The sequence below is a fragment of the Anas platyrhynchos genome, chromosome 21 (assembly GCF_047663525.1).
Source record: "Anas platyrhynchos isolate ZD024472 breed Pekin duck chromosome 21, IASCAAS_PekinDuck_T2T, whole genome shotgun sequence".
NCBI lineage: Eukaryota > Metazoa > Chordata > Aves > Anseriformes > Anatidae > Anas > Anas platyrhynchos.
The window spans coordinates 16,196,975-16,222,744 of NC_092607.1; the positions used below are offsets into that span (position 1 = coordinate 16,196,975).

The 25,770-nt window shown below is 40.0% G+C and overlaps 1 protein-coding gene across 10 annotated transcripts; it reads left to right on the top strand.

The window, feature by feature from the left end:
* Window positions 1-1,627: 1,627 nt before the first annotated feature.
* Window positions 1,628-24,430, top strand: ARFGAP1 (ARF GTPase activating protein 1). Of its 10 annotated transcripts, none has more exons than XM_038166104.2 (15): window positions 1,636-1,837; window positions 2,059-2,251; window positions 5,116-5,179; window positions 6,079-6,188; window positions 7,505-7,676; window positions 8,326-8,426; window positions 9,207-9,296; window positions 10,006-10,102; window positions 12,511-12,567; window positions 12,903-12,935; window positions 14,256-14,285; window positions 16,129-16,185; window positions 18,202-18,261; window positions 19,429-19,505; window positions 19,951-24,430. In XM_038166104.2, exons 3-15 carry the CDS (start codon window positions 5,120-5,122, stop codon window positions 20,303-20,305), a joined length of 1,299 nt encoding a protein of 432 aa, XP_038022032.1. In that variant the 5' UTR covers window positions 1,636-1,837; window positions 2,059-2,251; window positions 5,116-5,119; the 3' UTR covers window positions 20,306-24,430. The 10 variants fall into 10 exon arrangements, with proteins under 10 accessions (XP_071882638.1, XP_071882634.1, XP_038022032.1 ...); XM_072026530.1 differs by lacking the exon at window positions 1,636-1,837 and adding an exon at window positions 1,906-1,930; XM_072026533.1 differs by lacking the exon at window positions 14,256-14,285 and having other exon boundaries at window positions 1,635-1,837; window positions 9,210-9,296.
* Window positions 24,431-25,770: the final 1,340 nt, after the last annotated feature.

Genomic DNA, 25,770 nt, shown 5'->3' on the forward strand with positions numbered 1-25,770 from the left:
TGGCTTCCCCTCATTCCTGCTGCAAACCAGCCGATCCCATCCTGCACCCTTCATGTGTGTAGGTAAGTCCTTCTGTCTCACTGTACGTCGAGTGCTTAAAGGTGTGCAGGGCAAATTGCAATGTTGCTGCTTGTAGTGAAAACAGAAGCACTATTTGTGCTTCGCTGGTAGTAGCGGTTTTGGTCCCAGGAAGACAAAGCTGCCACTGCAAGGGTTTGCTGTCCAAAGAGAGCAAACATGCACATTTGGTAAATTAGGGAAGAACACAGAAGACATCGGTGGCTTAGCCCTGCGTCACGACAGATGAAAAATGTTGCACAACACTGCTCCCCTGAGGCTGTGAGCACAAGTATTGAACGCGGGATGCGAGCCCACCATTGTCACCGCTGGACTCTCAACCAACTATACAGAAAAACGAAGATTAATATTCTCATTAGATCTTATAATTCGGCGTGCGCATAATGGGAACCTCATTGCCCATTAGTTCATGTTTACCAGAAAATAATGGTGCTTATCAGAAGAGACCACTTTGTCCTTAACTGGAAGAGCAAATTATTTCAGCGGAGTTTGCTTTATGTTTCGTACCCCTCCCTCTCTCCTTCCAAGGCACACACATTTACGGGCCCATTATCTTCTTGTTGATGCAGGGGGATTATGTGTGTAGCTACCATTAACGGTAATGAAAATGGCTCTTGTTAATCTCCCATGCGCTGATAGTAAGATAATAGCCTACTTATTAAGTATGAAGGCCAGAATAGGAGTTGCACCGAAAATGAGCAGCATATAGTCTCCGTGGGATTCATATGTAAATGTTAAAGCCTTGCTCCGGACTGTCTACAGTTGATGATTAAAATGAAATTAGTGATTATTATCTACGTGCTCTCTGGGCACAGGCCTGCAACCATCACAAAGCACTTGCACGTTCCCTTTTCATATCCTCTCATTCCCCATCACCTTCAGAGCGTCGCTGGATAGCAACAAAAGCAAATCTTCCTCTGGGAGCGCTCAGCCACGGGTGCAAGCCCCCAAAACCCCCAACCTTGACAAAAATCACTCGTGTGGCACCCCACAGACCTGCAGTCCCAGTATCGTTTGGGATCTGAGCCCCCAGGTTTTCAATTTAGAAGTAAATGTCCAGAAAAGACTGAAGGCCATGGACAAGGCTGGGCTTGTTTTCATTTGGTCAACACCATTCTGTTTCCCTTCCCTTAGGAAAAGATAAAATAAAACGATAATTTAACATTTTTAAATATCTCCTTTACCAAAAGCAGGATTTGGAAATAAAGAGTCGTGGAGTTTAATTCTGATGAGCAGCTTTTATTTGAAAACACGCACACAAAACCTTCACATCAACACAGAAGGCCTGAGGCCAGCCGTATGAAAAAGATCATCTCCCACTATTTCCTCCAACATTTCTTCTTCCCATTTTTTTTTATCCACTTTTCACGTCACGATTTTCACCCCAAGCCCATCGGCGGTTATATTTTTGCCTTAAAACCCCCAAAACAGGGCAGGCGGCCTCTCCCCTCACCCTAAAGCTCAACCCCAGCCCACTCTCCCCGCTCCGGCCCACCAGGACCGGCGGCTGCCCCCTCACAGCGGGGCCCCTCGGGGGGCTCCCGGCCCTCAGCCGAGCCGGTCCCCGGCCACCCCGGCCCCATTCCGGCCTGGGTCCCGGTGCCGGTGCCGGTCCCAGTACCGGCCCGGAGCGGGTTAATGCCGGCGCCCACAATTCCTCGCGGCCCTGCAACGTCGCCGGTCTCGCTGAGGGCAGCGGCTGCGCCGTGAGGCGCCGGGCGGGACCGGGGCTACCGGGGGTGCCGGGGCCGGCTTCCCGGTGCGTTCCCCGGGTCTCCCCCGGGCCCTTTCCACAGCTCCGGGGTCGGCCTCGGGGGCTCCGCTCCCCCGGCAGCGAGCGGCGGGCATGGGGGTGGGTGGGGGGGCGGCGGGAGCCCGCTGGCGTGGCAGGGGGAGGCGTTGTGGTGCTGCGAGCAGCGTCCGGTTTTCATCTATTTTCTCTCTTTTATTTATTATTATTGTTTTTATGTTTTTTTCTAGAAAGGAGAAGCCGCCGTGCTGGCGGGGATCCTGGCCATGTTCTGAGGCAGCGCTCAGGGACTCGCCGCGGATCCGGCTAGCTCGGTTCACGGTCAGCCTGAAAATAGCCAGCAAATATCCTGTAAATATCCTGTAAATATCCTGCAAATATCCTGCAGATATCGCCAGCCCCTCGGCCTCCGTGAAGCTTAGGGTAAGGTGGCGGTGGGTCTGAGAATACAGGGCTGCAGGCCTCTGGTAACGGATTTACTGCCACGTCAATGCCTATATATGTGAATATATAATATGTATTGAAGTGGACTATTAATATGTAGATAGATATGTGTGAATAAATTGTGTTTGCTCCATGGAATTGGGTTAAAAACTTCCTTCAGGCAGCAAAGCCTCTGTGGGCTTTTTCCCCCATGGGACCCGCTGGGATCCCTGTGGCACACGAAGTCACCGCAGGCATCGCTTGGTGGGTCACGGAGCTCCTTGCAGGCCAGCTGTGTGAATTTGCTGCTGTATCAGAGGAGCAAAGTCCCTTTACAGCTCATTTCAACCTACGTGTATGGTGCCACTCCTGCCTTTCTGCGTGCTTTTAGGGAACTAGACACATCGAAGCTCCTATGGTGCACGTCTGGTTTTGCTCTGGAATCGTAGAGGCATTCAGGTTGGAAAAGACCTCCAAGATCATTAGGTCCAACCATAATCAGGTTGTTTGACAGAGAAGTAACAGCATGAGACCGATCTGTCTGAAGCTGGATGTTTCCACCTTGCAGCGCTTAGTCCAAGATACTGACATTTTCAGTGAAAACTTATTCCTAAATTAAACATTTTGTTTACTGCTCATGAGATGGAAATGCTCAGTGCTTATTTAGGCTGCCCATCCAGTTGTTACTTGGATGTTTACTGCCTGAAAGTTAAGCTGCTGTTGAGGGATGATGGGCCCAGTAGGCTACCATGGCTCAGGTCAGCTGTGGTAATTTAATTGTTTTCAATCTTATCGTGAAATAAAACCGAAAGTAGACTAGGCTCTAACCCAGTTACATGTTCTTACAAAGCTTAGAGCTTGACTTTTTTTTCACCCCACATCCTCGTCTTTCAATTCCGAATGACTCAGAGGAAGAGAGAAAGGCAAGAAGCTGGTGGCCGTAGTTATCCCCTCCTTTTCATGGATGAAGCGGTCTGGGTGAAGCTCCTGGGGGCTTGATATGGGAAGCTGGTGTTTCTGGGGTGGGCATGTGTTCAATCTGAAGTTAGATAAAAGGATTTCATTCCAAAAAGCAGGTATGGCAACCCAAGGGCAGTTATTTCCTCTGTCAGCTTGGAGGGTAATTTTACTCATTAACCATTAGTTACAGTAACCTTTTCCGTCTAAACTGATTCTTTCACAGTTTATCTGGTTTTGTTTAATGTAAGTTAATTGAAATAGAAAGGCAGCATTATCTAAACTTCAGTGAAAACACTGTCCCTTAAGTTATACAGAATTAAGTGCTTGTCAACAAAACGTTTACAAAGGAATTAGTGCTTTAGATAAAGGCAGCGAGTTCTGCCGCAGATAACTTCCGCTTCTAATTGTATCAATGCGTAGATAAAATTTTGAGGATGTTTCTTTCCAAACCGTGTTGTCTTAGCTGGTGATGCGTATAATTGTATTTGCACTGTTCTGTTGCACTGCAGTAGCTGGGATTCACAGGAAATCCGTTTTGCTTTAGAGATGTCTAATAAATTGCCACTGTCACATTCCACAAATTTAATGGTAGTTTTTGTACTTGTAGGGTTTTACTCTTTTTTAAAGTCTTCCTTTTCTAAGTAAAGATATTCTCCCTCCTCTGCTGGGTTGCAGTAATTGTTTGCAACACTTCATCATTTACCTTTTAAAATGACTTCACAGTTACCAATCCTTTTTATAATTTGAGGACTTAGGACTTTAGTTAAAAATCACAGTGAACAAATGCCAAACACTTGCCTAGAAGTGAAGATGCTTCTGCCTCTCAGACCAGGATTTGATAGAAATGCTGACCTGTTATTTTTTGCATTGTGTCTTGACTGACCAATATGCTTGGCGTTCAGTAGTTGGTGCTGTTTCTAGTTAGCCTGGTGACTTCTGCGTGTTTTATTACATCCTAGAGGGTCCTTTTATGGAGTAGAAATGAAAAAAATCAACTGGAAGTGAAAAGGAAGAAGAGATATTTAAAATTAATTTAAATGTTGTACTACTGAATAGCTGGAAATGTGATTTCATTTTTTTATCTTAACTTGCAGTCTTGTGCTGCATCCTACACTGCATTTCTTCCAATCACGGTTGTTTTGTGTCCTTTGTTTTTTCCAGGCTATATGCTGTGAGTCGCATCTCTTTCTTAATGTGAATTTTATCTGTAGCTTGCCATTGCTCCAGGCTGCTGCATTTCACGCTTTGTAACAAATAGACTAAGATGATGTGGTCTGCCAGCCAGAGATGACTTTGCTGGAATTAAAATTCTGTTTTGTGTAAGAGACCCCAGTAATTGCCTTATTTTGTCAGAATTTCCTTGATAAGGAAACTCAATACTTCTGGTAAATCAAGGTGTTTTTTTTTCGTGTGTGTGTCTTCTAATAGAGTGTTCTTTTAGCAGTATATTCAGCACTATTAAGTGCAAGAGTCTCTGTTATTCTTTGCTTAGGTTAGTTTATTTGTATGCATATGAGCCCATGTAATCATGAATGATAAAAAAGCACATTTAGAAAGGGTGATGGATGGCTCTGGAAGCAGCCTCAGTGTTTGTTTTGGTGGGACATATGCCATAGAAGGAAGAGTTTCCACGTTTATCCTCTCCCTGCCCTCTCAGCTGTGGCTGAATTATAGCTTTCCAGTGAGATAGGATGACTAAAATTTCCCAAACTGTATGAAGTAAATGGAGAAGTAAGATTGTGGGTTCTTTCTTTTTTTTTTTTCCTATTTTTCCTGCAATTGATTATGATTCAGTGGTTTTGTTTGTAAGCTCTTTTTTGTAGAGATCATGCCTGTGTGGTGCTGAACATCTTACCAGTATCGTACCCTTTAACATGACTCATATCTTGTTTTTTCACTTGTAGAATCATGGCAAGTCCAAGAACAAGAAAAGTTCTTAAGGAAGTCAGAGCACAAGATGAGAATAATGTGAGAAAATTATCATCTTTAGTTTCCTATAATCAAAATTTGTGTTTTATCAACTCCAGGTGTATGTTGCTGTCCATAAGGGTTAACCCATTTATAGCACTTGTATGTCTAACTAACGGTAACATATAGAGATGTGAATATTTCATATTTGTTAGTTCTAGCAACTTTTATTCATATATGTATTGTAATGCATGGCTGTACATTTGGCACAAGTCTCTCAGAGATTCTAGGAATGCTGTAACCCTTAGTTTCTGAGCAAGTGATGTCTTGGGCATAACTTAATTAAAACTATCTGTTTCAAGTGGCGCGATAATCCCTGCCCACAGACAGGTTCATTTTTGTTTACATATTAAATTTTGACTGGTGATTGCGTTCATAAGAACTGAAGTTACTGTGGTGTATGAGCAAAAACGCTATTAAAAAAAGCAAACTCCATTCTGGTCTGCTATCATCTTGCAATTTACTGCCACGCTGTAGTATGTCTGAGAAAGAATGTTTCGAACTTTGAAATTTTATTTGTATTTTGCCTAGTAAATTTCAAGAACTCAGTTTGGTTAATTTTTTATCCTTCAAAACAGTCTGAGTATGATATCAAGATGACTTTTTTGTACATTAATTTCAACCCACTTATTTGCATTTCCCTATGGCTGTTTGGTACTTGGTAGAGTAATTTTACAGTCCAGTTTGGGTTAAGTTAATGAGTATTTCTTTCCATTCAGCATAAATAAATATTTAAAGAAAGCTTATACTCTAAGGAGAGGTGTTTCCAAACATGAAGAACTCTCCCTTCTGAATTTATTTCCTGCGTGTGATGTTTTCATGACTTGACTTTTTGAGTTGTACTTTAAAAACTTCACGTGGGCATTGCAAGTTAGAGATGACTTTATTTCCTCTTACAGGTCTGTTTTGAGTGTGGTGCGTTTAACCCCCAGTGGGTGAGCGTGACCTATGGAATTTGGATCTGTCTCGAGTGCTCAGGAAAACACCGAGGCTTGGGAGTTCACCTCAGGTCAGCCGTCAGGCTAAGTTGGGTTACCTTGGGGTGTGCTATGGCTGTGAACAGAATGGGTGGTTTGGGAGGGGTGTAAAATGTCTCAGTTTCAGCATTCCACAGGCAGTTTTGCCTCGTGTCCTCTCCAAAGTGAGCTTTAGTGTCTGGGCCTTCTCTGTAATTAGCTGGAGCACACCCTGCATTGATGCAGCTGTGTTGTGCCCAGTTCTAGAAAGTATCATCTCCAGCTACGTCTTGTGGTTGTGCTGGTGTGTTTGGCAACATTGCACTAGTCCTCTTTTTTTTTTTTTAATTTTGTATAATCTTCATCAATTAAAACTGAAGTAGTACTAGAGCAGCTTGAGAATTGTGCAAAGAAAGTCAACAGCATGGTTGCAGAATGCTTCTGTACTGTATACAAGTGTAAAAATCATTTTATTCCATTCAAGAGATATTTTTTATTAATATAAATGAGGCCGTTCAGAATTACGCATTTTGCTTTTCAGGGAGGTGATCCTGAAGCTAATTAGTGAGTACAAATAGTGTAGGAAATGAGAGTGTGGGACATATTCCATGCATTATATGAAAGAAAATACAAATTACTGAGACAAAGATATGATGAAGGGTATTTGGGGACAAAAAGAAAGAAATTGGTTAACTTTCAAGTTTTAAAGAGCCTTGTTGAGGAGGATGATTCAAATTTTTTTTTTCTCTGTGACTTGTATTTAACAGTAGGGCTTTTTTTTTTTTTTTATATAGTGTAATGAGCAGTAGGTAGCAAAAATTTATGCCCCAAAGCAGAGCTGGGAAGTTAACTGCAGTCATAAATGCCTGGGATGAGGTCATGGTAAATGTTAGCGTAGGCTGTTTGAGACAGCTGAGTTGTCAGTACCTGATGGTTATTATGAGCAGAAGCATGAAATGGGGCAGGAGGTGTTCTTGCAGATTACCTGAGTGTAACTGTGAAAACATGAAAACAGACAGGAGAAGGAAATTTCAGAGTAAAGAAGTCTGGGAGAAGTTTTCTTTTAGGTAGTGTGCTAGGTTTCCAAGCTTGTTGGAGAAAGCTGTTTTTTTCTGTTGCTTGCCTTCTCCTGACAGTCTCCTTTAAGTGCCAGAAGTTTATTTTTGTTTATTCCAGTGAGGGTTTGAGCACCTTTTTAAGATGCTTTCTTTCTTTACTTTGAGAGTGTTTTTTTTTTTTAATATTTCTGTACACCCAACCTTTGATATAGATTGCAATAAGCTTTTCTTTTTTTTTTTTTTTTTTTGTCCCAGCCAATGTAGCAGGAAATTATAACAATCTGTGATTTTTTTTTTTAACTGATTTGCAGTTTTGTACGCTCTGTAACTATGGACAAATGGAAAGATATAGAGCTGGAGAAAATGAAGGCTGGAGGTAACAGCAAATTTCGAGAGTTCTTGGAGTCTCAAGATGACTATGATCCCTGCTGGACAATGCAGGAGAAGTACAACAGCAAAGCTGCAGCTCTTTTTAGAGATCAGGTAAGTTCAGAGGTGTGTGTCCTCATCCCCTGCTATCTGAAAACCTCCAAGTATTTTGTCAGCACTTAGTCTTTAAAGGTTGCTGGTAAGTCGTCTTATGTGTGTGGTGTATAAAAAACACAAACAAAAAAGACAAGTTGAACTCATGAGCTTAGAGACTTAGAAGGATACTGCATTTTTATGCTGATCCTGCCACTGAGGTGGTAGGAAGGTACGCTCTGTGCTCACAGGGATACTCATGCAGCTTTGAGGGAAAAGAAGTGAAGTTTTTTCTTTGAAGGTAGGCATAGAGAATATTTAAATTCTGCATAAGTGTTTTAGCTTCCCTATAGAAGAGTGTAAATCCACCTTTATCTCCATTATTAGGAGATTAGAGCTTGATGTCTTTGAATTAATTTAGTCTTTGGTTTTCAGACCAAACAGGCCAGTTTGAAAGAAGGTGCTTAAAGTCACCTGAAATAAAACCAGTGTTCAATTTAACGTTACTATCCTAACATTCAAAAGAAAAAAAAAAAGAATTTCTTGTGAAAACAGTTTAATTGATCTCTGTAACTGGCAGTGAATAACTTGTTCTTGCTTTATAGGACCAGTGCGTATATCTCATGAAAATTTGTACCCAGGATTTTGATTGTTTTCCTGCCCCTTTTAGGTTGCTACAGTAGCTGAAGGCAAGGAGTGGTCCATTGAAACTTCCCCTGCCAGGAACTGGACGCCACCTCAGCCTAAAACGTCTCTCTCTTCCACTCATCGGTATGTATTCTTGCTATTTAATGTTGGCATAGCAACATCAGGATCAAAACCTGATCCTTGAATGTCTGCTGGTTTTATTCTGTTGGAAAGTGCTGGCTGAACAAACATTTCTTTGCTTCCCCATATTCCTAAACTTCAGCAAGAGCTTTAATATCTGTAATTCCCCTTCCCTCCACCTTAATCTTAATAAATAAATAAATAAATAAAATAATAATAATGATAATGTGGCAGAAACAATTGAGTAAGAGAGGAGGACAAGACATGCTGTTTTTCCCTTGACTTGTAGTGCACCTGAGATTCATCATTGTGTCAGTCATGCACAGTGTGTCACAGCCCTTCCTTAACTACAGTTCTGCTCCAGTTCGTGATTGAGTGCTGGTGACAAAGAAGCACAGGCTTTTCCTTAAGGTGCTAATTACAAATAAGAGCATCAAAGCTGGACTGCAGTTTTGTTTTTCTGCTTCTGCATGTTTGTTACTCCTTGCAGAAGGAATCAAGTTAACTGAAAAAGCAATTATAAATCAGATGGACGAGTGCTTTGTGCCTGGCCATCATCCAGCAGGTTCAGTGGGCTACCAGTGGTCTGAGTAGCGTAGCCTGTGTTGCTTTATTCATTCAATACTCCAGTGGCTTTTAGTGGTTACATTACAGTTCCCTACGTGATAGACTAAAGAAATAATCAATTTTGCGCCTGTTTTATGATGATCTATGACAAGATGCAGTGCTGAGCTAGTGGTTTTTGCTTTACATGGTTTGATTCTTTTAAATCTTTCATTTCAGTAGTTCTGCTGGACAACCTCAGAACGTAACTGCCTCTTCTGACAAGGCTTTTGAAGACTGGTTAAATGATGATGTCAACTCCTATCAAGGGTAATGCAATATTTATTAACTTTTTGTATGCCTGGCCCTGTAGTATTACGAAGAGTGGGATGTTACACTGCAGCTGTGCAACTATGATTCTGATTCACTGGGCCATACTAGTTAACAGTTTCATCTTGCTCATGATTAAAAACATTTTGATAGTTTATTATGAGGGGAAAAAAGGAAGGAAGAAGCCTTTTAATGTATTTTTGTAACAAAAATGTTTGGATAGCATTCAAGAAAGAGCTAGTAAATCCAAATATTACTGTGGTAGGCTCCAAGCTAGGGCATTCTTAGTTTGTATAGCATCTTACAGTGTTTTGGTTAAAATGGCGATGTTGATAAAGCTGACACTGTTTTCCTCCTCTTCTCGTCCCATTTTCATATATCTTCATTAAGATTTACTCAGATCTCTGATCTGAGTGATGTGTTGGAGAAACATTAAGAAGACATTAGCTTGCATAGGAGACACCTTAATTTGCAAGGGTTCACCAGTGGATCTTTTTGGGTATTATGTCTCTATAAAGTGGGTGGTTTTGTGTTTTTGGGTGCTAGGTGACTTAGGAATTAAGTGCTCATGCAAATGTAAATGCTACCAGGCTTTTTCTTTCAAGTGTATTTTAAAGTCTGTTAAACAATTATTCTTTTATACTTTTGTTTAGCATACATTCATTAAAATCACTAATGTGGATCCTATTTATTCATTTTCTTACTGTAGTGGCCAAGAGAATCGCTACGTGGGGTTTGGAAACACGGTAACCCCTCCAAAAAAAGAGGATGACTTCCTGAATAATGCTATGTCTTCGCTGTACTCTGTAAGGAAGTGTTTGAAGATTTCTGTGACCTGAAGTAGTATTTCATTCTGTTTCATCCTCTGTTACTGGAATATCAGTGGAGAAAAACTAAAGACTGCAAGTAGTTAGAGGAAGGTGTAGAGGACTGGGATTATTCTGAGTGTGAGGAAAATACTGGAGGACTTCAAAAGGTGAAAAGAAGGGAACATTTTGACAAAAGTTAAGCATTATGTCTGAGATCAGTTCCTTGAAATGAGGTTATAGCAATGAATTAGGAACTAATACTCAACAGCCCTGCCCTTGGAGCACAGAAAAACAACTGAATAAAAGATTAACTTGACAGGATAATAGTAGTTGGGGTGGTAATGCTCCAAATAGATGAACTGCATTATGTGCAGTGGAAAACAATTGAAACATTCTTGTATATAGTGCTAGAAGCCCCGAACAGTGATAAAAACGTTTGAAATACTTCTGGCAGGGCATGAAGACCTAACAGCATATGGCTGAGCAATTGTCATGATTAAAGTAGAGATGATGAGAGATGTATTGTTGAAGGAACATGGGGAATAAAGTCATGTGCTTTGATGTGCTGGAAGGTAATAGCGCAGGACAAAATTTGGCATTTGCAATCTCTGAAATGTGGGAAGGTTTTCTATCAGGGTTAGTGGTCGGTGGTGGTCTTCTGTAGAGCATCGTCATATGATTTGGGTATAGAAAGTCTTGTGTTAATGTGCTTGGAAGTTGTTATGGGTTGTTACTAATCTTTATTTTTGAGTAATTAGGCTTTGGAACAGATTTCTGGTAGTAGTTAACAGTGAGAAAAAAACAAGATTTTTAAAGATGTATCTGGTAAAACGAAAGGGTTTAGATGCTTGTGATAGGGGACTGAACTACCCATTGGGCACACTACAGTTCTGTCTTCCTCTACAGCTGGGAGGCACGTGAGAAAAGTTACTAAATTCTTGTAATTGACACAAAACTTTCAAGTAATTCCCTCAGAAGTCTTGACTAGTGTAGTGGAGTACAGTCTGAATATCCAGACCAGGCTCTACTAGAGAATAACAGAAAAAGGTAATGCCTGAGCCTTTGAATGGTATTCCAGGTGATCCTATAGGATACTTATGTCTGATGAGTATTTTCTACTTATGTCATAAACTGGAGGCCAGAGAGTTAAAATTAGAAACCACATCTATAATGGATTGCAGATGTGCTAAGACAGCAAGAGTTGGTACTGTGTTGTCTGAGTTACTGTCAACTATTACTTGAATACATGATCTGATTGAAACTTACGATTAAAATGCCCTCTTGTGACCACAGATGCATACTACAGTGTAATTTTAAGGCGTACTGTACATCCTAGTGATGTGTATAATTATACACATCCTTCTGATGTGTATAATTATTTTTCCCCATGCATGCTACATTTACATATATACATTTGTTTTCTACTGCTATTGTATTGGAGCGTTTCTGTTTTCTGTGTCCCTAATTCACACTTACTATGCTCTTCAACTCATTCTGTAACTAACAGACATAATTGCAATTTAGATTTCGTTTGAGGCCCATGTGATTGCGCTTAGCGTAAAAACTACAAGACATTGCCTTGTCTGCAAAGAAAAAATCCTGCTGTTTCTGCATTATTATAAACAAAGAGAACCACAAACATATTAAATATTTGATGGGCAAAACCCAGAAATAAACGTGATTTTTTTTCACATGCTTTGCTGGATGGTTTCTGGATGGATGTGTTGCTAACAAAACATGAAATCTAAACAGTTGAGAAATGATTTTTAATGATGTTAAAAAATTAGAATTGTTTTCCTGCTTCATTTTCTTTTAGCTGGCTTCTTAGCATCTGACAATTGATAGAAGAAAACTTTTCTTGTTCATTATATGAGAAGTCTGCTAAGAAGGGCCAAACCTTGACTGTGGTGGTAGTTTTCAGATCTTCTAAGAACCAAAAAGGCATAATGAAGTTTTGCTTATTTTTAAAACTGAAGTTTGCAAGGAATGAGCAGTTTGAAGCTTTGTTTGCTGCTTCATATTTTCATTGATTTTAATGCCTTTTCTTTTCATTCAGTGCTTATTAAAGTGCTAATCTCTGTATAGTAAGGTTTTAATATGTTTTTACATTCTCATACTTTTCTTGAGGGCGGAAGAATTTTTTTCATGTAGTCATTTGTAGCAGAATAACATTGGAAACTCAGGTTGCTTCAAATTGCAGCCATCAGTGTTTTGGCACGAGTAATGGAAGCTTGTTGGTCTGTTACAGACCAGCGTGAGACCGCAGTTCTTGTTCTCACTAGCAATTCTTACGACCACGGGGCAGGCTGTATTGGAAAATATTTTGGCTTAATTTAGCGTGAAATAGGCAATAACTAAGTGTTCGCTATTATTAGTATTCACATACAACTTTCTTTCTTTTAAAGGGATGGAGCAGTTTTACAACTGGAGCAAGCAAGATTGCCTCAGCTGCTAAAGAGGGTGTAAGTAAATACAAAACATTTCAGTGTAATTCTTGTAAGCTAAAAGAGGTTTCATTATTGTGATCTGACTTCTATTAGGGATGTATCTTTAAAAGTATTACCAAGATATATTAAATTCACCTCTATTTATCTTTGCCTGTGCCATATGAAATAGATGCACGGTGAATGTTCATCTCTGTCTAAAGTTCATTTCTCATGTTTCTATATAATCATTTTTCTAAATTGTAAACTTTCCATTCATCTTGGGAAGGATCACAGAGCATTTCAAATGTGTGTGTTTACTAGGAATGAAACCTTTCATTTTAAAATTTGAATGTATTTATTTCTTTTCACAGGCTACCAGATTCGGATCTCAAGCAAGTCAAAAGGTGATTATAAATTTAACTCGGTTTTATTGACAGTAATTGGCTTTAAATGTCACGTATTTGCCTGTACCGATTTATTCAGATTTTTGTGTTTAGCCTTCATGATGCACAGCAATTTTTAGGTTCTTGCTTTTATTTCCATGGGAATTGTAATCAACTACTGTGATCAAATTAAGCAGGCAACAAATGCTGATAGTCTGCTGTATTAGTAGATGTCAGGTGTATTCAGTAGGCAGTAGAATGAAATGCTTCAGTTCATGTTTGCGGATATGAAATACCCATATTTTTGTGAAGCTTAATGCTGTCTGTCTTAAGGTAGTTTTCTTCTCTAGGTGAACTAATCGAAAGCAAGCCATTCCTAAATCCTAATAAGATACTACAAATGTGAACTGCTTGATATTGTTAAAGTAACTTGCTTGGGTGCATTTAAAAAAGAATTTCTAAAAACGTCTCTACTTTCAAATTGAAGTTAAAGCAGAAGCAGCTAGACTTGAATTATGCAGAGCTGCAATATAAGCAAGATCTGTTTGCACAGAAAAGATTTAAATTCTAATGTGAAAATCTGGAAAATAATCAGATCCTTAAAGTTCCAATGTTCTGAGAGAGAGGGCTTATATGTATGAATATATTTTATAGGGTAGTACTTTGAACTGTGACTCCCATTACATGCATAGCCCTAGCCTGGCGTGCTTTCTGATCTGGCTAGGATGCTATTGTGCAACACGAATGTGAACCTGCAGCTGTTGGTGTTCATACAGGAGATGTATGCAGTAGGATACCAGTTCTCTGCCAAACACGTGCATGTTTTTCAAGATTAACAGAAATGTCTCATGAAAGCACCCAAACTTGATACTTAGAAGCTTCTAAAATATTTGCTGCTTGGCTTACCAAAGAAAAACTGTATTATAGAAGTCTGCCTTTTTCACTCCATGCAACAGTTTCCCTTTTAGAACACTGTTCTTCTTTTAGTTTTATTAACATGTAAATAAAATGTTAAGTGTAAAAGCTCATCACATCTACTGACAAGAACCACAGCAATATGGTGCCCTGGAGCCTAAGCTGTGTTATTGAAGCTTAAATTTTGTTCCTGAAACATCTGTTCTATTGCTCTGTAAACAGATTTAACGTCTTTTTGATATAATGCATTGACTAGAAGTGTATTTAGTGTGCAGTGACCAAACACGCACTGTTTGTGTTGTCAGTAGATGTTAAGTTGAAGAAGATTCATGCTACTTAACTTGCCTAAAAAAGTGCTTCCAATTTTTTGCTAAAAGCTGCTTCTTCTACCTTCCTTGCTCTTTCTCTTTCGCTGTCTGGGTAAAGTTTTGGGGCTACAAGCAGCAGCCAGAGCCGGTAACGCCCTCACATATGTTCTTGTGCATGAACTCCTTGTCACTGTTCGTGCTGAATATGCTCATTTGCTCTTGAGCTGTCTTTTTTTTTTTTTTTTGCCTTGAGTCAAGTCTGTTTAGAACAATTTTGTGTGTTTCATCTGGTAATGTTTCTTCAAACCTACTTAAAATAGGTTAAAATGGATAGAGATGTCCAGGCTCTGCACTCTCAGAAAGCATTCTGTACTTCTTTCCATGCTCCTCATAAACAGCGATTTCAGGATTTCCTTTTGCATGTCTGATCCAGGAATGCAGTATACACAGAGCTACTCTGGGGTGTTGCTTGAAGGCAAACTCTTTAATAAATGCACCATTACGTAGTGTTTGTAATGGTTTGTAAGGTGCTATCCTAAATTCAAAAATAGTAAAGATAAATGATTCGGAAGGAAACAACTACCCAAACCTCCCTTTGGTGTATTTATGAAATTAAGTGGTTGAGTAAATGGGTTTATATGAGAATTCTTCTTGATACTAGCAATAATTTTACTTAGCACAGCTCAACCGTTGGTATGTTATACTCTTTATTCTGTAGCATAAACAGTCAGTTTGGCGGGTTCCATAGACTCCGAGGGATTTATTATCTTTGAGAAATCCGATTCAGTCCCCTTTGTTTGTCTTGAACACTTTCTCAGCCTCACTTGCAACGTAGACAAGCCTTATATGATTTACATTCCCATTTCTTATTAGATAGAAATGGGATTACCTTTTTCCTTTGTCTTCTCAAATAATTTTTGAGCTGGTAAGGACCAGAAGTATTGGAGATAATGGTGGTTGGGTAGAAGGGAGATCCTAGCAGTGATGGGGCTAAGGAAAGGGCTTTATAGACACCTGGCAATCGGTGGAGGAAGGAAGTTCGTTGCTGTTCCATCCTCGATAGATGAATACTCACCCTTATCAATGTTTTTCAGGTATAGGATGTAAACCCATAAGAAATTAAACATTATTAGTCTTTGCTAATGGTTGGGAATGATGTTTGTCTGGGAAGCAAGTTGGCTTTCTTGGACTAATTACTTTAATTGAGAAATTAATCAGTATAATGTGACAATTCTGAAGAAAACTTTAAATCAATCAAAGGCTTATTATGGTGATGGGGAAAGGAATGGTTTCAAATTAAACATTTGCAAGCCTTGCTGTCTTTGTCAGTATCATCATTTTGTGACTTGCTTTGTGGGCTCACATTTTATAACATGCCTCTAAAGTGCAACATGCTTGTGCATCATCTTCTGGATTGGAATAGATTTCTGAAGTTCACGGTTTTCTCTCTCTGCATACCTGGAGCCTTAAAAGAGATTTTAAGTCTTTGTCACAACCTTGCCTCTTGTGTATTGCTTAGAAACAATTGGGTTGTTACTAATAGATGACAACAGCAGCACTGTGAGACAGAAGAATTGGTGAAAAATGGTCTGAAAAGACCTCATTCTACAAGTAATGTCATGGAGGGGAGTGGGGAAAAAGGCAGCTGAGGTCAGTGCTTCCCAATTCTCAGCAGCAGGCAGAGAAGGGGCCCCTCTTCCAGGCTCTTGCTGGTCGAACCATTGCTTCTGCTTCCAGTGCAAGGTCAGATTTTGCTTGGGCTCTGGGCATCTCCAGCAACCTACTGCCGTGTGCATCTGTGTCTGTTCTCTGCAGCACCGTGCTGTGTGTGCTTTCAGCTCATTCTGCTTGTACAAATCAAAGCTCAAGGCTTCGTGTTCTTTTTGGAGACACTGCTGAGAAACTACCCTGCAGAAAACGTTGGCTGTGGTTTTTGTTTTTGTTTTAAGGAAAATATAACTGACTGACTTTTTGTTTTTGCTTTTAAATAGGCATCAGAGTTAGGTCAGACATTAAATGAAAATGTTCTCAAACCTGCACAGGAAAAGGTAATTTTGGATCTAGTAAATTACTTACAGAACATGCTTACAATGACTTAGGCAGGGATTGTTTCCTACTGCCACAACTGCCCAAGCTGTGAAGTGCCTTTTTTTTTTTTTTTTTTTCCATATACTAGCACAGCAGTGAAGGGGAAGCATCAAATAACTCGAAGCTAGTATGTCAGCAAAGAAAAGTTAATGGATGTATTTTCCCTTGCCAGTATTTTCCATATCCACAAGATTGTTAAATCTTTTATTATTAGATGTTCTTTTTTAGATTTCATGATTTCAAAATGGAAGGTGGACTAAGATGAAAACACACCCCAAATGGGGAGAGAAATCAGTTTTTTATTATTACTATCTTTGAGTGTTAAGTTCTTAGTATTTTCCCCATCTTCCTATCAGCATTTCTTCACATTCAGCAAAGCATCTTTGAACATCTATAGTTCATCCGGTGCCTCATGTGTTTAAGGTGAATGGGGACAGTTTATCAATAGAAATTAAAAATGGTTTTGCAACCTTTATTTAGTATTCATTCAGAATCTTCTGATAGCTAATACCAAGTTTTGCTTGTGTTCGTAAAGAAAGCATGGTCTGAAATAAAACCCTGTTTAGTTCTAGTTGTGCTGTTTCTGGGAAACTGAGATAGTTGGAAGAAGTTGTTTTTTTTTTTAATCTTCCTCTTACAGTTGTTAGTGACCACGAACATGTAGCTAATAGCACTTCCAACAGCAGTTATGTGGAAAGCACACACACCTGGGGAAATAAAGACGGTCAGTAGTGGGCATATAAAAAAAATGAACAGGAAGGTCAGTCCTCATAAGTGATTAGTGATAGCTGATACTGCCATTTTTAATCAAAGATTCACCCTGGTGTCAAATGTTGCCTTCCTGTTTCATATGTTCAAAGAAAAGAAAAAAAAAAGTACATCTTTCCCATTTGTCGTGCATTTGTTCTGTGCTTCTAGAATTTTGGATCAGCTCCAAAATTTTGATGAAGTCGTTTCTGAGAATGTTGTGATCTACTTACCTACGTACCTTTTCCCAAAACGTGTCGTTTGATTAAAAAAAAAAAAAAAAAAAAAAAAAAGAAAAACAGATTCATGTTGCGTTCATAAGAGAAGTGATGCCACCCCTTTAAGATGTGGATCAATTTTGAATTTGAAAAGTATGGTTTAATCATCTAACAAAATAAATTCTATTGCATTACCTTTATTAATTTAATATTCTTTACATAGCATTTCAAATCACAGGAGAACACTCTAATTGGTTTTGTATTCCCTAGAATTTTCCACAATTTATTGCAGGATGCTTAGAAATGATTTTAGGGTGTGTTTTCTTGAGCTGACTTTTTTTATAGGACAATTTCATGAGGAACATTGGACTCTACATTAAAAAAAAAATAAAAAAGAAAGGAGTTATTTCCCTTAGGAGGTTGTGCTGCTAGTTCGCAGTGTTACTGTCACTGTCTGAAGTATGTATACAGTAGTTTCTGCCTGACACACATAGGATTACACAAAGTCACCTGCTTTGGAGCAGCTGCCATTTATTACCTGGTGACAGACACCAGTTATATTCTAGTTAACCAAAATTCAAAGCCCTTTTAGTATTTACACAAGCACGTATAAAAGATTTTGAATAAAATGAAACTAATAGGTTTTTAATCTCTCCAAATTGTGTCCTTTTGTGTAGTAAAACATACTTATAAAATGGCGAGTTAGCAGGCTTTTTGGTGTCTTTTTTTATGCTCAGCGTTAGTGTAATGGTACGTCCTCAGGTTCAATGTATGTCAGTAATACATTCCCCCAAACTTCAAAGGACTGAGCTTTTCTCCATTGGAGATCAGTGGATTTATGTCACTTTCTTAACCTTGATAGCTTTGACTTAAGTATGTTTTGATTCACTTCATTTTTTTATTATTATTTTTTTTTAAACTCTGTTTTAGCTGTTACCATGAGTAAATTTGTCTTAAGGCTTCAACAGTACTTTGTTTTATGACTAATGACCAACACTTTGATTCGTGTAGGTGAAAGAGGGGAAAATTTTTGAGGAGGTCTCCGTGGGGGTGTCACAGTTGGCCAGCAAGGTATGAAGAGGCCTTCTTCCCTTTAAGGAGGCCAGACAGCAAGCCAGTCTCCATATTCTTACGAAGTGTTTTAAGTGAAACAAAACCATGACACAGCTTCAGTCTGTACTTGTGTTGAATATAGATAAATTTGGAAAATGCAACTTTCAACATGTAGTTCAGTATTTTAACAAGTACTACACAGGTATGACACGGTCCTCTCCTTGTAATGGTTTCACTAAGGACATGATGTAGAGCTGTAAGACAACCAGCATCCTCAACACAAAGAAATGTCTGCTATAGAATATGGAGACAGCTTTTGTTATGTCTGTATGGTTAAACTTACTAATGCTCTACCTTTTTTCTTTGTCTTCTTTTGCAATCATTGCTTGGTAATGTGGTAAGTGCTCTGTACAACTGCTAGGTACAGAAGTCCTGCACAATCTAATGCATATGTTAATAATTTGTACAGTATTACTTAGGAAGGGTTGTCTTTCAAGCTCTAGCAGCTGTATCATATAACAGTTTAGTGTCTTGAATGTTGGGAATATGTTAATAAGATAAGTTAAGGTACCTGTTCTGCTTAGAGCCTGGCAACCTTAAATCTGAATTCTGGGCTTCTGTCTTCATATTTTTGACTTGGAATAGTGACTTCCATGGATGTCACTTCAGAATTTGTGTTCCTAATCCAAAGCCACTCCAAAATAATAACCCTGAAATGATTCTCCTGGCAGTCATATATTCATTCTAGAACTCTGCTTTTGGTCTGTTCACATGAGCATTAAAATAATGTATGAAGGAAGTTTATTAAACATTAGAAATATAAACAATAGTTAAATGAAACATCCAAACACCACTACTGTCATTAAATTTAATTTTATGTAACATGTAATTTCAGCGTTTTTGTCAAGAAATTGTAGGAGAGAATTGAAAAGCTGTTACTGAGAAAAGTGGGTGAAAATGCTGAATTTTAGCTACTTCTCACAACTTCCAGCAGCATGGTTCTGTCAAATGTGTTCTCTTTACATCAACCATGTAATTATCCATCAAAAATATTAGGAAGTTGAGGGAAATATATCATGAAATACGTTGTCTTCATCTCAACAAGTAATAGAATGTGTTGTGGCTTTTGCTCTTGGACTTGGATGTTGGCTTGGTCCAGATGAAAAGTGTGTTCTTCCTCTCTAGGTTCAGGGAGTTGGGAGTAAGGGATGGCGAGATGTCACCACTTTCTTTTCTGGCAAGCCAGATGATCATTCTGAAAGGTATTTCCTTTGTTATTTTCTGCATCTCTTCAAACACGTAATTTTATATTCTCTGCGACATAACAGCACTAGGTATTTTTTAAATATGAAGAAATTGTTCTGTCTCTTGGGAAAGCTTTGTATGTAGTCCTTCCATAATGTCATTCAGGGGCACATGAAGCTCTTTTCAGACTGAGAGCAAAATAGTGCACTGCACTTTGATTTTTAAACTTATGCCAAGTGCACCACTGCCTTTGTATTGTAAGCTTTTACCAAAAAATCTGTGAACTCGAATATAAGCTTATGCCATTCTGAACAGTACATCTAGTTCTGCCTTTGTAGTTTTTGTTTGAGCAAAGGGCAGTAGCATTATCATTTTCCTTGTGGTCATTTCTGTTTCCTGTCATGTTTGTCATAACTAATTTATTTCTCCCTTCCTTTTTGTCTCCGCCCCTGCCAATAAAAGACCAGCTGAGGGAGACAGCTACCAGAACAGTGGAGGGGAGGGCTACCAGAACAATGCTGTAGATCAAAGCTTCTGGGAGACCTTTGGCAACTCAGACCCACCAAAAGCTCATAAATCTCCAAGCACTGAGAGCTGGACCTATGTGGACAATTCCACAGAGAAGAAGAGCTCCGATAGCTGGGACGTGTGGGGCTCAGGAACAGTCTCCAACAACAAGAACAGTAACAGCGACAGTTGGGAAAATTGGGAGACCAACTGGGAAAACACAGGAGGGGAGAGCAAGACCAAAAAACCTCCTAAGGCAACAAAAAAGGCATCTTCGGCTGATGATGGGTGGGATAACCAGAACTGGTAGAACTGTTAACCCTGTTTTGCACAGCTAGGAAAGGGAAACTGTGCTGGCTGATTGAGGGGAGAAAGTTTTACACACAACTGGAGTATCTTGGTTGACCTTACTGATGTGTTATTTTTTGTGCTTTCCATTCATTCTCCTTTCCTTCTATCCCAGTTTAGGGGGAAAAAAAAAGTGTCTGAATCTTTTATTACATGAAGATGTTTCTTCCAGTTTCAAGGGTAGTGATTAAATATATATTCTCCTTGCACTATTGAAGCTGGGTACACTGACTTTAACAGCAATGTTCAAAAGAAAAAAAAAATCAATCAGTGCAAGCACACTTCCATGCCACAACCTTGCATGTGTAAGCTCACAGGTACCCATCCAGTCTTCATATAATTTGAGATGACCTGAGGTGTTTAATGCAAATAAAGGACGGGCTGTATCTTGAAAAGATAGCCCTTAAAAAAAGCAGACTGCAGTTGAATAGATCTAGTTCAAATGCCTTATGGATTGCTGTGACAGTGTTAGGTCTGGCAATTCAAAAAGGTCTTGAAGATACTTTTTATTGGAGCTTTTTTTTTTAAACTTTTTGAGATTTTTAGACTTTACCAGTTATTTTCTCCCCTTAGAATTAGTAAGGAGTCTAGAGCTAGATGATTATTTGTGTAAGCTCATTGTTCTGACAGCCTATCAAGGGATATTCAGAATGGCTGCTCCTCGCCCTGTGTAAACTCTTACCCCTTAAGCAAGAAGAGCAGCTCTCCTACACAGAGAAAATGCAACGGTGTGTGTGCTCCTTCCTTGCTTACACCCGTCCCACAGTTTGAGTATTTTGTAGGGTCTGTCTTTTCTCTTTCTTCCTTCTACCCATCTATTTTATCTATTGTGATAAAAATGAAATCTTTCTGCTGCTCATAGCCTTTTAGACATCTGTCTGGCAACTTGGCAGTGAAATAACTTTATTTAAAAAAAAAATCTAGTAAGGAAAAAATGCATGGAAAATATGAGACCATTGAGGAAAGAGGCTGGCAGCAAGCCCCCTTCAAGATGAGTAGATGTCTGGATTTAATAGTAAAGCTTAATTTAAGCAGATGTTTTCCAAATTAATCTTTAATATGTCAAACTGTGTCATGTACTTCTCCACGTTTTCTTCCTGGACCTTGTTAAAGAAATACTATTTTGGAAACTTCAGAAACTCCTTGTCAGCATTAAGGGATGGAATAGAAGATTCAGTTGTGTCTCAATTTTGACCCAGCAAACTGCTTTGCATGATACAAATCATAACATTTACGGAAGATCTGTGACTCCTTTTATCAATAATGGTGTCCTGTGTATTCCCTTTTATTTTTGGGGGTGGATTGTAAATGTGCACTGCCTGAAAATAATCAACTCACTTAAACTTTAAATCATATCATTACATAGTCTGTATTGGTAGCAGCATGGAGTTCTTTACTGTGGACCTTGTAAATCTTTGTACTTATCCAAAAAGCCTTTCATTTTTTAAATTAGTTTATTGCTCAAGCAGTTGATTGACCCAAGTTGTTGAAGTTACCTCAAATGATGTTCCATTTTTTTCCTTGTTACAGAGGTTTTCAATCATATGGTAATACCAGATGCCAAAAAGTAATGATATTCAGCAGATAAACAACAAGCAAAAAGAGGAAAGAGAAGGAGAATCATGAATCACCCCCCAAAAGCAGCAGCTATTAAAGGCTTGCAGTCTAAGTGTCTGTAGCCTGATTCTGTATTATTTTAGTATGATCCCTCAGACGGTTAACAAAATATTTTTCTGGTCTTCTCTAGCCCTGTCCTGTTAGGATTATTTTGCTTTCCCCTCTTGCTTCTATTGATGCAGTGGTCTCTGAAGCTCATACAGCACGACGTGGTGCTGCTCGTGACCCAGGCACTAGTTTAGGCTGAGCCATGCGAGTTTCCTGAGGCATCCTTGCTGACATGCTGACCCTTTGGGAGCAGAAGAGGCATGAGAGATCTCAGTTTACAACGCTGCTTGTTGTGCCATTGCAGAAGTTTACAACCTTGGCTATAACACAAGGATTTTGTTCAGCTTTTTCTCCCATTATACCTTTGTTATGACTGAATTGCATGTCAAACCTAACTCAGTATTTTTATTCATATACCTCTGTTGCCTATTTTTTTCCTGCACAGCACGGATCTGTAATTCACGTCTGCGAGGCAGTGCTGCAGGTCCTGGCTAACAGTCCGATTCTGTGAAATGACAGCAAAATGCATCTGATGGGTTGCGTTGTCTGCCTGCTGCTGTCTGGAGTGATGCGAAGCTGATTCAGCTTCCTGCGTACAAATTCGGTGCAGTTTCTCTTTCATAAAGCTCCTGAAGTAACTCATGGCAGGGCAGGCTTTATTGCAGCCCAGCGGTGTTTATTTCAGTCGGCAGTGGTGTGACGTGTTTGCGTATGTCACAGCTGTGTGGTTTGCCTAGGAGAAAAGTGATTTATTTATACATCACTTGTAGCTATGATTGGTGTGAGCTTTTGCTTTGTTCTTCTGGATTTATTTCTGTAGTTTCAAGACTTTATCTTCTATGTCAAAGTAAATAGCGAGAGCCCTACTAAGGTATTGCTTTGGGCAGTGATTTTTCTTCCAGTTCAGGAGGCAGTGGCTGACCAGTTGCCTGTTCTTTGCAGTCCAGTAAGAAACACAACAATACGGTACAGCTCCCAGAAAGGTGGTAGTGGAAGAGACTAAAACCCAATAGAATGGCAGAAAGTGTAACTGCAGCCACAAAACTTATGGACCAAGTGGTTTCAGTTTGATGGGCAAGTCGGTATTTTTTTTATGACTTGTCTGAATCTGAATGTTTTATGATGTCTTCCAAAGAAGAGGATGAATGAAGGCATTTTCTGTTACAGAGCCCCTGTTTTACTGGACTTTTTTCTTTTTTTTTTATTGTTTCTGAGTACATGGTTTAGAAGCTTCTGCAATTTGAATTTGTGTATGGAGGGAGCGTTTTTAATGGGACTTTTTAATCCCTTCTCCTCTCCCCAATTGTTTTTGTTCTTTTCTCCCGATTGTGAGCATTGTAAACAGGCAGTGGTTACAGCTTGCTGATGCTGCCTGTCTAACTGAAGATGTAGCTGTCGAATTCAAGTGAGTACGTGGGTTGGCAAAGCTTTGGTGTGGCTGTGTGCACCTCACCTTTTTGGTGGGTGAGCAGCCTTGCTTTCCTTTCAATGCCACACCATTGAGTAACAATTGCAAATCGTATGAGCAAATTGCCATGGAGAGAGTGCAGTAGGTGAAATCGATACTGGTACAATTGGACATTGCAAGGTTGGACTTAAATTTCCTAATGTTTCAAATTGTTTTATTCCTTTGTATGGCATCAGCTTTGGCAAATACAGAGCAGCTGGATTCCTGCAGGTAGACTGAAATCAGGGAAACATCAAGACGTTCACACTACATGCTGCTTGCAAAGGAGTGAAAGACTTTGGGAGTGTTCCCAACCAGGAACTGGGGCTAATCCTGGGGGTTAGAGATTATTTTAAAATTTCACTGGTGTCTTGGTGCCTCTTCAGAATCACTATGTTTTCAAGAAGTGCTTGGCCAACTCTTCCTGGTGGTTTAGACCTCAAGGGTAATGCTGCTGCTTTTATTTTCCCAGACTGTGTAACATTCCATGGGTTCATAATATATTTATGAGTGTAATGATCTGTGCAATAACATAACAAATGTAGGTATAACATTTGTTGTTCAATCCAGGATACGCTTAAAGATACAGTGGTCCTCTTTGGAAATTGCAGTCAACCAAGGTATTTCAGTTCTCGCCTTGTTTTGGCGATTTTAAATTCCGCTAATGCTGTCAAGGAAGGCTTGAGCCATCAGTGATTTAAAGAGAAATCAAGAAACATGATGATGCCCGCTACCAGAGTTTGATTGTCATGGTTCACAGTGATCTCTAGTCGTCGAGCCCTTTTTCATTTTCATGCCAGCAGAGACCTGGTCAGTATGGAGTGCTGTATCTTTAATTCTCCTGATGTGTTTTATGTGAAGTTCACAGGAACGGCGATTTCAGTGAACACTAGTCATTGTTCTGTAGAGTGGTACCAGGCTTGTACTGCAGTGTCATCTTTTCAAGAGCATTACAATAAAGCAAAATGACATGGAGCAGAGTGGTGTTTAGCCCTTTTTCAGGAGACTTTGAGTACTTTTTAAAACCTCAGAAAACTTACCAATTTGCATTAATGTAGCTCATGTGGCCTTCTGAATGAAGCAGTTCTCAATATAGTGAGCATCACAAAGTCATTTCAAAATCGGGTGCTTCATCACTAAGACATCAGCAAAGGATTGCGCCAATACCAGCATGGAATTGTCTTGTTGGAGAGAATCACTGCTGCCATTCTGCTGGCACGCTGTGTCCGTTCCTGCCCTACCATCCTGCATAGGGGCTGCTCTGAGTGCTGCATGCAAAGCGTCCAGCTGGGATTAAATCCAACAACAGGGAGTACTGGTTCTGGAGGGGGGGCTGCTTGGCCCTCTGTTCTGCAAGCGTATGGAGGCCAATTACGTAGAAATGGACAAAACCATGAAAAATTATGTCTATTCTAAGCACTGCCAGTAAAAGCTGATGGAAAAGTGGCATCTGTAGACCACAAAATACCGTGGTCATCGACCAGAGGGAAAACAGACCCCTCCTGCCGTTACAACATCCAGCTTATTTCCACTGGATAAACTTCTCTGCATCCTTTCCCAGCTGTGCTGTGATCCCAGCAAGGAGCAAATTCAGCTTCAAGCTGTTTTACTGTGATGTGGCTGTTTCTGTACGCTTCCACAGCAGATGCAGGCTCAGAAAGCGGCTGCCTGGGTTTCCTTGGGTCCATACCTCACTGATTTTAGGGAATCAAACATTTTGCCCTCTGAGGTGTCCAAGAGCCAGCAGCAGGGATGTGGCTGGGCATGTTGCATCAGCAGCAGGCAGCACGAGGGGACATGGCCATGTCCAGAGCCCCCAGCCCCGGTTAACAGCTCTGTGGTCTGGGTTTCCCTTCCCTTTTGCTGCAGCTATTCCAGTGGTTTCACCAGCAGGATCTATTTTGAGACGTGCTTTTGGCTCTTCCAGGAGCTGGCTGGGCACCTTTGCCTTCCCCAGGATGTGACCTTAGGGTGAGAGCTGGAAGTCCTATAAGGAAGGTGAAGGGGAGCTGGGCTGTCCCGTTTGGAAGCAGTAAAACCCAAAGCTCCAAAAAGTGCAGCACAATCGTTCCTCATCCGTCAAGTCGCTAACGTGCACGTGGGCCAAGGCACGTTGCGGGGCTGCTTTGGCTCCAGCTGCTGGTGCTGTGTCAGCAAGAAGCTGCCTCCCCTCGGTGGTGTGGGAGAGGAGAGGTTGGCCTCTGCTGACCGATGCTGGCTTTAGGTGATGGATGAATTTTTTACTGTTTTTGTTGTTTGTTTGGTTTTTGTTCTCTTTCTATCCTCAAACAATGCTCCTGCTACCAGAACAGCCA

Bases quoted from the DNA above. Each gene is read 5' to 3' on its own strand.
- ARFGAP1 (XM_038166104.2), top strand. From the start codon at position 5,120: ATGGCAAGTCCAAGAACAAGAAAAGTTCTTAAGGAAGTCAGAGCACAA. The intron at 14,286-16,128 runs GTAACGCCCTCA...GCTTTTAAATAG, and splicing joins ACAAGCAGCAGCCAGAGCCG to GCATCAGAGTTAGGTCAGAC. The intron at 19,506-19,950 runs GTATTTCCTTTG...TGCCAATAAAAG, and splicing joins CCAGATGATCATTCTGAAAG to ACCAGCTGAGGGAGACAGCT.